Here is a 13261-nt window from a genome sequence, read left to right as displayed (position 1 = left end):
TAAGGTTGTTTTTGTTATCACATATTGTATATGTGTTTCTACTCTTGTTTAGAGTATTGTACCTATGCAGTTTATTTAGAAATGTATGGTAAAGTTCTAGTTTTTGAAAGGTATTATTATAAATTATACAGGACAATCAAGAAATATAGGTCAGTAGTTAGTCATTTATAACAATCAAATCTGTAGATATGTTAGGTATGTTTTCTAGGTTGAATAGCTATATTTTAAATAGATGGTCTTCAAATACTTCAAAGACCTATAAAATATGTTATTTAAAATGTTTTGTTAATTTAGAGTTTTTCATGACAATGAGATACATCTGCTCCTGGCAGCACCAATTTACTTCAGAGAAGATGGTGGGCATTGAAAAAACTCCTTATGGAGTTTGCTTTCATTGTGGCAAGGTTAGCCATTGGACAAAGAAACTGTTCTTGCCTTTGACTGCTGACAATGTGCTACGCAGACTAGACATGCAGGACACACAGGAAAAAACTGTTCCTGCTTCACAGAAGAGTCTGTCAGTTATTCGGCAGGACACAGAAAAAAGCAACTGATGACCTTTTCAAAAACAAGGCAGGACAGTCCTTCAAATTTCCTGCTTCACTGAGAAGTCTGCCAGATACTATGGGCCTATAGGCTGAAGATGGATGCCCCAAGGTTGCAGAAGGAACTTTGGGTGACTGTCCAGGCAGTCAGATGATTCTGTCATTTCTAGAGTTTGCAATGCATTTTTATTTACTCAAATAATACCCTTCTGGGGTCTTTGATGGAGTTGAAGACTAGATAGTTATAGTTGCAGTTTTGCTTAGTTATGATAGAAAGTAAATTAGGTATAACTTTAGATTCATAGGATAAATAATGAAATATTTTCTTTTAATTTGCCAGACAGAAATGAACTGGAATTCATTAACACTGTGAATGTAATCTTTACTTGATAATTGTTCTTATTGTGTACAATCTTATTATGTTAAAGTTAAAACCTCTCATTTTTTTGTTTAGATGAAAAAGGGGAAATGTTGTAGAATATTATTTCAAAGTGTGTTACTTTTGTTTATGCTCTGGAACATTTGTTTAATGATGCAAAGATGTGTTTGATTAAATAAAATTCACCTGAGGTCAGGAGGCTGAGTCAGCAACTGTCAGGAAGTGGTAGGGAGGAGCCAGGTGGAGAAGGGTTTGTAAGGAGGGCAAGGAGAAGCATAAGGGCTTTTTGGAGGATGTAAGCTAGGAGGGAAGTGTTGCACGAATCTAAAAGGTCTTATTTATAAAAACAAACCTGGAGCCGGGTATTGGGGTGAACACTGGCAGATCAGAGAAGCAGAATAAGCCACAGCCACCTCACCTCGCCAATTCCTCAGCTGATGCTGTTTCCTCAGACTGGAAACTCCTGTGCCCTTGTCCAAATCGATCTCAGCTAAAGTGCTGCTCAAAAGCCTAAAAGCTTAACCAGCTCTAGTTTCTGGTCTTCACACCTTATATACCTTTCTGCTTTCTACCACCACTCCCTGGGATTAAAGGCGTGAGTCACCATGCTTGGCTGTATCCTTGAACACACAGAGATCCAGGTAGATCTCTGCTTCTGGAATGCTAGGATTAAAGGTGTGTGCTACCACTTCCTATCCTCTGTGTTTAATACTGTGGCTGTTCTGTTCTCTGACCCCAGATAAGTTTATTAGTGTGCACAATATTTCGGGGAACACAATACCACCACAGGGAAGGTGAGCTACTTGCTATTCAGCCTCTCTGAGGAGCAGAATTCCACTTTAACCTTTGAATCTTGAGTTCTTTAGAGGGACAGAGATTTAGTTAAGTTCTCTTCACAGCTTTGAAAGAGTCACTGCCTGAGAGAACAGAATTCCCTCCAGCTGTGGCTCTTGCGGTCTAACCACTCTGGTAGAGTTGCTGATTCTAACAGCCGTGGATTAAAAGGCAGCAACAATTTTAAAAAGGATAGCAGGTACCTTTTAGAACTCAGACTTAAGGATTTCCTTCTTTTCATATTTGTTTGAATTTTAATTCCTAAGCAAATTGCCTTCCTGTTACATACTACTTGAGAAAAATGTGATGTCGGAAGTTGAAAGAGCAAAACAAAGATTTTAAATGTTTTCAGAAAAAGAATGAACTTTTATTTCAGGCATCTATTCATAAATGTTTCTTTTCATGAATACCAGAAAAAAAAAAACACCCTTATACATTATTTGGCCAACTGTATGAAGAACATTTTAGTAACACTTAATTTTACTTTATTGCACACTAAAATAGTAAATGATAGAATTTCAGAAATCTGAAACATAATAGAATTTAGCCAATAGGCTGTACTACTCTTCATGGTGGATAACAACACAGTGAAATTGTCATTTTCCATACTGGGAAAAAATACTTCCTACAGCAAAGAGTGAGAGGAGAGGGAGAGAGAGGGAGAGAGAGAGAGAGAGAGAGAGAGAGAGAGAGAGAGAGAGAGAGAGAGAGAGAGAGAGAGAGAGGTGTGTATGTGTGTAGGAGGGAAGAGATCAAGCTATACAGCACCATGCTGTGGACTGTTCAAATTCTTAACAAACTGAAGTTTATTGGAGGGGTGCTGGATTCCTGGAATTTCCCTCTAAATATTTCCCATGAGATGTTGCAGCAAAGCAAAATTTTGAAAATTTCAGAAAGAATTGGGACAAGAAATTCTTAGAACTATTCACTGAACTAGCAGAAGATAAAGAGAACTACAAAAAACTTTATAAGCAGTTCTCAAAAATATAAAGCTTGAAATTCATGAAGACTCCAAATCGGAAGATGCTTCCAGAGCTGTTGTGATGCTGCACATCTTCTGGGATGAGGTGGTTTCTCTCAAGACTGCTGCTCCAGAATGAAGGAAAACCAGAAGCACATGCATTTTATGACAGCTGAGACCAGGGACCAAGTTGCTAACTCAGCCTTAGTGGAGCACGTCTGACAGTGTGGCTTACAAGTGACCTGTATGGTACAGTGAGCCACAGCTGAAGGAATCGGAGGGCTAGACCCTAGTGCCAGCTACCCAAGGAGGACTGAAACTTCCAGAAGGTGAAGAGGAGAAACAGGAAGAGAGAAGGACAGAGTTTAAAAATCTCTGCAAAACTATGAAAGACATCTTGGGGAAGAAAGGTTGAAAAGGTGGGTGTGTCAAACTGATTGGGGACATTGCCGTACTGTATTGTGACAAGTACAGACGGGCGGACAGCAAACACGAACAGAAGCAAGAGAGCGCAGCCTCAGAGACAATCAACGATGGGTTACAAGGCCCAGAGACACCTGGCCACAAACCCTGACCACTCCACTATCAAAACCTTAGGGAAAAGGCGGGGGCCGACAAGAATGACAGGTCTGCCTTCCGGCTTCAGTCTGGAAGATCCACAGACAGATCTACAGGATGATCACACTTGGTCCAGGTGTATAAGATGACCCCAGTGTGGACGACGCCAGTGCTCTGTGACTGAAGACAAGCCACCCGGGGGGAGGTGACGACATGTCCTGCATGGCAGTTGACTATGCGCCACCAGAAGGACCACGTGTTCGATGCTTATCTTTCTTCACTCCGATAAAATATTTTTCAGGATTTTTTTGTTTATTTTTGTGGCATGAAAACTAGGGAAGACAAAATTTCTTTCTACTTCTGGTACTGTGATACTATGGGCTTGGTTCAACAGGATGGAAGAACATTTGTTGTAAGTAACATAACTTATTATTAGCTTTGCATTTTGAAGTATGTAGCTGTCAAGCTGGAATCTTTAGTAATTGAAGTGTTCTCATATGTATCTTTTTTTTAAATGGTGTTTCGAGACAGGGTTTCTCTGTGTAGTTTTAGTGCTTGTCCTGGATCTTGCTCTGTAGACCAGGCTGGGCTCGAACTCAGAGAGATCCACCTGCCTCTGCCTCCTGAGTGCTGGGATGAAAGGCATGCGCCACTGAGCCCGGCGTTTATCTTTACTTTTATAAGGAAAAAGAATTGTTAAGATGGCTTGAGTTTCATATTCTAGAATCCACTTTTTAAAACTTTTATCCCCTGCAGTTAACTTTGAAGTAAGAACACAAGCTGAAACAACTTGACAGAAATTCCCCACGTTTCCAAAGTAAGGTACCAAGGATAAATCCCTAAGCTTCCCTGTGTCTATGTGACACATCGAGGCATGTGACTGGAGATATAGTGCCCAGTCACGGTATCTGTATTTAAAAGGTAAATACAGATATTTAAAAAAAAAAAAATGAAAAAATTATTGACCAAAATCAAAACAAAGAAACAATTAATAACCATACATACTTTTTAAGTCTTAAGTGCCAAAAATTCTTCCCAGTTTTAGGCTGGGTTGGTAAAATTAAATAAGCAAGGTCACTGGCCTGAGACTGTCACTGTCCTGAGTTCCTACGTAACAGACTAACAAAACACAACCTTAGCACTAAATCTAAATATAACTTAGGAAAATGCTTCTGGAGTCGACAGGAAGACCTCCATCCTCAGCATCACCAATATCTAAAGGCATTTCCTAGGGCTACATCCCAGACTGGCTAACCTAGAAAGGGCAAAGGCTGGACTGCATATGACCGGCCCTCCAAGTGACTCTGATATAAGCAAAGATGTGGGAACCACTGTCTGAGGAATTCAGAAAGAGACCCACAGGTGACACAGCACCATGTACTAACTTAGGCAGTTCTTAACTTGACTTTCACACTGAAATTACCAAGAAAGGGATTTAGAAATGCACAGGTCTATGTGGTCATGGTGACACACTCCTGTGATTCTAGTTCTCCAAAGGCAGAGGCAGGAGGATCACAGCCTGTTGAAGTTGGCCAGGTCTGCACAGCCAGTTCCAGGTGGTCAGGGATACATAGTCAAGTCCTTGTCTCACAAAGGAGAGGAGGGGGAGTGGAGAGGTGTCTCCCTTATAAGAGCAGTGGCTGCTCCTCCGGAGGACCTGGGTTCCATACTCAGTACCCATATGGTGGCTGGCAAGCAACCGCAACTCCATCTCCAGGGATCTGATGCCCCCTTCTGGCCTCCATGGGCACCAGGCATGCACGTGACATACAAACAGACAAAAACACCTATACATAGAAAGTTATTTTTAAGAATTTAAAGCTTTACTGATTTTTTGTTTTGTTTTTCAAGACAGGGTTTCTCTGTGTAGCCTTGGCTGTCCTAAACTCACTCTGTAGACGAGGATAGCTTTAAACTCACAGGGATCCACCTACCTTTGCCTCCCAGGGGCTGGGATTAAAGATGTGTACCACCCCGGCTGCTTTACTGCCTTTTTAAAGAGATTTTAACAGTGTAGCCAACACTGGCTCACACATGGAACCCCAATGTTCACAGGCAGCCTGGGTAGCACAGCGAACTGAAAGCCAGCCAGGGCTGTGTAGTGAAAACCTATGGAAGTTCTGCTCACGGACAGCACCAGCGAGGAGTTCACCAAGCCTTTCACTTCAAAATTAGTCTGCACGGTTTCCTTGCTATCCACTGACACTGACTCGGGGCCCTAACTGCACAGCACAGACTGTACCCGACACCCCAGCCCCGCCGACTGACTGGGGCCCTGCAAAGCACAGACTGCACCCGGCACCCCAGCCCCGCCGACTGACTGGGGCCCTAACTGCACAGCATAGACTGCACCCGGCACCCCAGCCCCGCCGCCGACTGACTGGGGCCCTAACTGCAAACCATAGACTGCACCCGGCACCCCAGCCCCGCCGCCGACTGACTGGGGCCCTAACTGCAAACCATAGACTGCACCCGGCACCCCAGCCCCGCCGCCGACTGACTGGGGCCCTGCAAAGCACAGACTGCACCCGGCACCCCAGCCCCGCCGACTGACCGGGGCCCTGCAAACCATAGACTGCACCCGACACCCCAGCCCCACGGACTGACTGGGGCCCTAACTGCACAGCATAGACTGCACCCGGCACCCCAGCCCCGCCGACTGACTGGGGCCCTAACTGCAAAGCACAGACTGCACCCGACACCCCAGCCTCGCCGACTGGCTGGGGCCCTACAAATCACAGACTGCACCCGACACCCCAGCCCCGCCGACTGACTGGGGCCCTAACTGCAAAGCACAGACTGCACCCGACCCCCCAGCCCCGCCGACTGACTGGGGCCCTAACTGCACAGCACAGACTGCACCGGACACCCCAGCCGCATTCTCACCATCCAACCCCTTTGTGTTTAATGTCTTTAACCACGACTGCGAGCTTCTCAGATTTGACTCCGTACCTTCATTAGCCTGTGTGTGCGTTTGTGCACATGGATGTGGACACACGCGTGTCATGGCCTGCGTGTGAGGTCAGAGGCCAACTTCGGGTGCTGGTCCTACCTTCCACCTTGTCTGAGGCAGTCTCTCTGCTGTCTGCCACTGCAGACTCCAGGCTCCTTGGCCTTGAAGTCCTGGGGCTGCTGTTTCAGAGCACCGGGATGACAGACGTCAGCTATGTTGTTGGCTGTGCACGGGTTTTGAACTCGGGTTCCCAGGCTTGTACAGCAAGCACCTTTACCCAGGAGTCCGCTCCCCAGACCAACACTCAATGCGTACTGCTTCAGCATGGAACGTCAGGTCTACTGCAGTATGCTTGAGTTCCTGGCCATCCTTCCTTACCTTCCCTCTGAGCCCGCCCGCCTGCCGCCTGCCCACCCGGGTCCTGACGGGTTTCCTTCCTGCATGCTTTGGGCATGCCCGCTGCTTTAGGCTCTGCTTTTCCTCAGTTCTTCACATCACAGGGCAGTTCTGACACTTCAGACAAGTGTTAGGGTTTTCTCTCCCTTTACTCTTTTCTTTTTTTTTTTAATAACAGGACCACACTATATAGCCGAGTCCCAATCTGGCCTTCTATTCACCATCCCCCTGCCTCAGTCTCCTGGGTGCTAGCTAGAGTTACAGGTCTGTGTGACCAGTATTAACAAGGCTTCAAAGTTCCCAAGTTGGTACTGCCTTGACAAAGTACAATCAAACATGATAAGACACTAACATCTGCCAACAAGGAGCAAAGAATAGACTGCCTTTCCAAAAATTTCCTTTTTAGATTTATTTTATGTGTGTTTGTCTGCATGCCTATCTGTATGTACACCACGCGTGTGCCTGGTACCTGTGTCAGTCAGAAGGGGTCAGATCCCCTGGGGCTGGAGCTGTAGATGCTTATGAGCCACATATGGGTTGGGGGACCTGAACCTGGGTCCTCTGGAAGAGCAACAAGTGCTCTTAGCTGCTGCACATCTCTCCAGCCAACAGGCTGCCTTTTGATGCTACTTGTAACTACAGAGCTATTAGTGGAATCCCTTCCCAAGTGACGTGAAGAACTAAGCAATTCCTGGTACATAAGATGTTTCATTTATAGAGATTCTAAAGAATAAGAGGGAATGGCATCTTGTTTTCCAAATTACTAAATCTTTCAAGTACTGAACGCATGCAGTTTTTTTAAATGTTAGGGTCCTCCTATTCCTGTTTATTGTTGGGATTCACAACCAGGTTTCTGCTGGGTCATATTTGGAGGTCACTCTCTAACTTTCCCTCGTGTGTTGGTTTGAATGAAAATGGCCCCCACAGCCCCCCACTCCATAGGGAGTGGCATTATTAGGAGATGTGGCCTTGTTGGAGGAAGTGTGTCCCTGAGGGTGGGCTTTGAGGTCTCAGATGCTCAAGCCAGGCTCAGTGTGTGTCTCTTCCTGCTGCCTGCTGATCCAGATGTAGAACTCTCAGCTCCTCTCCAGCACCGTGTCTGTCTGCAGGCTGCCATGCTTCCTGCCATGGCAATAATGGACTAAACTTCTGAACTGGAAGCCAGCCCCCAATTAAATGTTTCCTTATTAGAGTTGCTATGGCCGGGCATGGTGGTGCATGCCCTTAATCCCAGCACTGGGGAGGCAGAGGCAGGTGGATCTCTGTGAGTTTGAGGCCAGCCTGGTCTACAAAGTGAGTTCCAGGAGAGTCAGGACTGTTACACAGAGAAACCCTGTCTCAAAAAAAACAAAACAAAAAAAAAAAAAAAAGAGTTGTTGTAGTCATGGTGTCTAGTCACAGCAACAGAAGCCCTAACGAAGACAGCTGATAGGGAGGTCTGTTCTGTAGTCTACCTCTCCTGAGAGCACAGTATCATTCCACCTGATGGAGAGTCCTGCCTCAGCCAAGGAGGACGCCACACTGCCAGGCAAGAGGAACCTGCTTAGACAGACCTCACTCCCCCACCCCACCCTGCCTCCTTTCACTGGCTCACACCCCTTCTGTTCAAGGATCATTTTCTGCAACCATGCATCCTGTATCAAAGCTAAATAGAAAAGCAGTTTGTCATAGGTCTTCGGGTCTTCCTTTCAAAAGTCCCTGTCAGGTACGACTTTTATTACATGGACTTGTCATGCTTCTGTCTTGTGAATCTCCTTTGTCTGAGCTGTCGGCCACTATTACAGTGGGTCACAGAAGTTGCTTCCTAGACTAGGCGATACCTCACTGGGTGAAGGCCTTGGTCAGCAAAGTCTGAGGCCCTGACTCAGTGCCCGGACCCACGTGGCGGAAGGAGAGAACAGATTCCCACGCGCTGTCCTCTGACCTCCCAGGCTCACCACGGCACACCCGCACTCCTCTCCCCACACATAAAAAGACGGGTTTTTCAGGTTGCCCTCCCTCACCCACACTGCCTGTCCAGGTCAGCCCGGTTCACTGACTTCTCTAGGCAGCCCCTTCTCTGCCCCACAGGCTTTTTCTGACCCTCACTCTGCGAAGACTGGAATTTGTTACAGTCAACACCAGACAATCTGTCACGTGTTCTGTAATTACTCCGTGTTTCCTCCAGCTTCACAGCAAGTTGTTCAAAGCACATCTTAGTCATCTTAATAGCAGAGACACCAAGCACACATTTGTCAACTGAACGGAACACGGTTTTAAAGAAACGCCAAACCGGGTCTGGTGGCATACACCTGCCATCTGGCACTAAGCTGCAGGACAAGACCAGGTCTCAAAGGAGAAAAAAATGACAGCACTTCCACAAATGTGAAATGTTACAGGGCAGAAACGACTGAGCGACCCATCTCCCCGCTGTTGAAGGCTTTTCTCCCAACACCACTGGAAGCATTCTGTTGATGGATAAGTAGGAAGGGAGCTATAGAGGAATGATGGTGTGTGCCTGTAATCCCAGCCAGCACTTGGCATGCAGAGGCAGGAACACCTTGAACTCAAGGCTATCCTAGGCCACAAGACAAGTGCGTAGCTGGCCTGAGCTATAAAGAAAGCCCTGCCTCAAAAAACAAGGGCTGAGGACGAAGTTTACTGATAGAACATTTGCTTAGTGTGCATACAGCCCCGAGTTCACTGCAAAAGAGGAAAAAAACATTTCACGTGTAAATAAAACGGTGCAACCAGAGCTGGGAAGAGGGCTCAGTGGGTACGGCACTTGACATACAGGCATGAGACTCTGTGTATGAATCCCCAGAACCTACATAAAGCCAGGCGTCTACAACCCAGGGCTCCTAGGAGGGGATGGGAGCAAAACCAGGAGAATCTCTGAAGTCTGCAGACCAAGCAGCCCGATGCACACAGCAGAAAAATAACTAGAGGCCTGGATCAAAGATGGTAGAAGGTGAAGGCTGACAAACAAGACTGTCCTCTGCCCTCCAGCCATGAACCATGGTACATGCATGCCTGCATATTCTCATATTTTACACCCTATACCACACACACACACACACACACACACACACACACACACACACACACAAGTAAGTTTTTTTAAGATACAATCAGTTTCTGTGGCTTTAGAGAGTTTGATAACTGCAAAGTTTAAAATAGATTACAGCATAATTAAGAACATGAAATATTCTTTTGGCTACAATATATTTTATATTCCAAATCTTCCAGGATCTGAAACTGAAATAAATATATGTTCCAATGAGCTGTATTGTACTACATTTGTTGTCTCATTTTTTATGAAATAATCATTACTTTATTTTAATACAACTCATTCATACAATGAAAATAACAAAAAGTCCACTTACCCCGCCCATTGTGATCCCATCAATTAGGGCAACATATGGCTTCTGACAGGAAGCTAAAAGAGAGAGAGCTTTAGTTAGACTATCTAAAACATATCCTCTTTCCAAAAAGTCACATTATGTGTACTCTAGTTTCCCTAGCAAATGTTTAAAGAAATATCAAGGAAGACTATTACATGGTTTATAATGTATATTTAAATGTCAATTCACTCACAATCATGGTAAAATAACATTACTGCTTAACAACTCAGTCTTAAATCAGAAACAAATGGAAGTTTTGCATTATTTGGCAACTAAGAAATATAATTAACACCTACATTATAAACCATGTACCCAGCTGTGCTTTAAGAACATATTTGCTTTCTGTACAGTGATAGCATCCGGTACATCAGAGAAGTACACTGCACAAGAACAGTCACAGAGTGGGGTGACAAGACCCAGATCCAGACTCAGCTTCTTTATTAACTGAACAGGCACTTAGTGACAGACACGAGTTATATATGACACACACACACATCAGATAATGGTGTTTCATATGCATCATCCATAAATAAGTGTCATCATCTGTAAAATAAGACTTAACACATGTCCTCAAATATCCCTCCCTGTTTGAAAATTCCATTAATTACATAAACTTTTACTGTCTCTATTTCCCTTTTTAGGTTTTCTTCTCAGAGTTGGCATAACATAATAACACAAATTACGGCCTTTTGTCGCAGCTTACTGTCAACACTACCCTGATGAAGGCCAAGATAAACCTGCATTCTGATGCTTCCAGAAATTCCTGAAGTTTTCACAAACAAAGTACCACTCAGACTTTACACTCACAGGGTCTGTATGTGCGGTTCCTTAGAAGCTATAGAAGTTATTGATGTGCTGGGGATCCATACCAACCCCACACCAACTACTATAGAAGTGCATATTTCAAATAAAAACTACCAGGCAGTAACTAACGCAGGGCATGAAGCCAGAATCTGCCAAATCTCTTATTGGCTAGATTATCACTACATACAGAAAATTTACCTTATGACTTTCTCTCTATACTATCAACATTTTACCAAACACTACCTTCACACTGCCTAAACACTATTTCCTTTTTATTTCATGAAGAAAAATAGCCATCATTGTCCTCATGGAATCATTTGTATTGAAATTATTAACGACATTTAAAATTCAGTTTCCTGATGACATTAGCCATACTCACATGTTCAGTGGCTGTCGAAATGGACAGCACACATGTAGCTGCACACCTTGTTAATTTTCTAAAACCACAGAATGCTTGTGGCATTACACTGTAAACTCCACAAAGATTCATGGGAAGAAAACCCCATCAAGAACCCAGTGCTGCCCAAGTTGGGGCGGAACAAGTCACTGTCCTCCCAGTCCAGGCTTCCATAGCTGCTAACTTGCCTTCGCATAATCACTCATTCTCGTATATCCCGCCCTCTCCTTCCCTACGTGTGTCTGTCTGTCTCCGTCTGTCTGCCTGTTGTCTCAAGGCTAGGGAATGAACCTCAGGCCTATGGGTTACATATTCCCAGACTTCTATAAAAAAAAAAATTATAACTAGACAAAACAATTATTAAGTTAAAATAGAAGATTCAAAATCCAAGAGTAGTCAAAAAAAAAAAAAAAAGATGTGTACAAAAAGTCTTCTATTTCTGGGAAATTTTGGAAACAATGTGAAACTATGTAGCTATCCATTCTGCGTACTATTTAAAGATAAACTTTAGCAGTCGGTCACTGGAGTAGCATATGAACCAGCTCTCTCCTAAGAACTAGAAGTCACCTCCCATGCATAAGTGTGGAGTAGCATCAGGGGCACTGACAACACTGGGCAGTACGGAAGCACAAGGGTCACCGACAGCATGGAGCAGTGAACTGTGAGGCCAAACCTGGCTTCTACAGGCTGGGCACATCCAATGTCTCCCAGTGTTTTCAACTTAGTTACAGCTTACTTGGACATACTCCCATCGTAAGTCGGGGCACGTCTGTGTACTGTCTGTATACTACTCTGTAAGCTGGTGTTAACTACAAAGTGCTGTTAGTCTTCTAGAATCCACTGAACACTTATGGTGTTACACCGCAAATTCTAACTCCACAGATTCGTGGAGGAAAGACTCGTATCAAAGAGATCAGTTCTCTCAAGTTAGTGCAGAACAAGCCGTGTGCTGTTACATCAATGTAAATGCGGTCTAAGAGATGACACCGCGGGTGAATGGTGGCGAGGCTCCTGACAAGGGCCAAGGTCCTTCTGGTTAAAGGAAGGAAAACCACAGGGGGCTGGACTGCGACTGAAAAATGCATTGTTCTTGTAACATCATGCAGAATCAGAGTATTGCTACTATGTCTAGACTTTGGATACAAATGCTGTATTATTTTTTTCAAAACATGTTTGAGTAAAGCAAATGCCACTTCACCTCCTCAGAAACCTAGAACCCTGATTCTAAAGGAAATTTCCACTTCAGAGTTCCTAGAGAGACAGAAAATGGGACTTTTAGAAACCTTGAATGCAAGTTCTCTTGTCTTCTGAGAAAGCTAGCTAAATGATCAAGAATCAATATTTTCACATTGATTTTGGACAAATACAGAATAATTACATCAGTATGTTTCCATAACATAAAGTTTCCATAAAGAGTACCTATTTGGCTGGGTGGCAGTGGTGCACACCTTTAATCCCAGCACTAGACTTGGGAAGCAGAGCTAGGCGGATCTCTGTGAGTTCGAGGCCAGCCTGGTCTACAGAGCAAGATCCAGGATGGGCACCAAAGCTACACAGAGAAACCCTGTCTCGAAAGAAAAAAAAAAAAAAGAGTACGTATTGCCTGCATTCTAACAAATTACAGTATCATCCCAGCTCTTGATTTCATGTTCAAAGTTCAAAGTGGATCACACACATACCAATGGCATTGTTCAGTATATATTCTTCTCTGAAGAAAACTTGAGACAGACTCTGCCCTGCTTTCTTAGCTTCTGTGATTGCTAAAGAAGGAAGGAAAAAAATGAAGGAGAGAACAATTAGAAATTATAAAGATGGCTTCCGGTCAATACAAAGATATTAAAAGTCCTGTAATTACTAAGTGCTGGAGAGAGAACTTTCAGATGGTTTTAATGTGTGAAGTCACCCACACTGATAACACATTACCCTTTGTCAGAGACCCACCGTCAAACATCAAAGCTTCAAAGCAAACATTCTTCTTTTACTTATTGTGCTGTTAACATATACACATGCACACAAGCCTCCATGCATGCACATCTCTCTCTCTCTCTCTC

The 13261-nt window shown here is 44.2% G+C and overlaps 1 protein-coding gene across 3 annotated transcripts in view; it reads right to left on the bottom strand.

Annotated features, from left to right (window-relative positions):
* The window catches only part of Hibch (3-hydroxyisobutyryl-CoA hydrolase), a 65877-nt gene that overhangs the window by 31030 nt on the left and 21586 nt on the right, over positions 1-13261 (bottom strand). For all 3 annotated transcript variants that reach the window (XM_028886811.2, XM_028886800.2, XM_037210429.1), the window contains 2 exons: positions 12890-12970; positions 9992-10044 (listed from right to left, as the gene is read on the bottom strand). In XM_028886811.2, the coding sequence (XP_028742644.1) occupies positions 9992-10044; positions 12890-12970 (134 nt within the window). The remainder of the gene's footprint in view (positions 1-9991; positions 10045-12889; positions 12971-13261) is intronic.

Source organism: Peromyscus leucopus, chromosome 13 (genome assembly GCF_004664715.2).
Source record: "Peromyscus leucopus breed LL Stock chromosome 13, UCI_PerLeu_2.1, whole genome shotgun sequence".
Taxonomy (NCBI): Eukaryota; Metazoa; Chordata; class Mammalia; order Rodentia; family Cricetidae; genus Peromyscus; species Peromyscus leucopus.
Note: the sequence above shows the minus strand (reverse complement) of the source record. Positions and strands in the feature narration are given on the sequence as shown.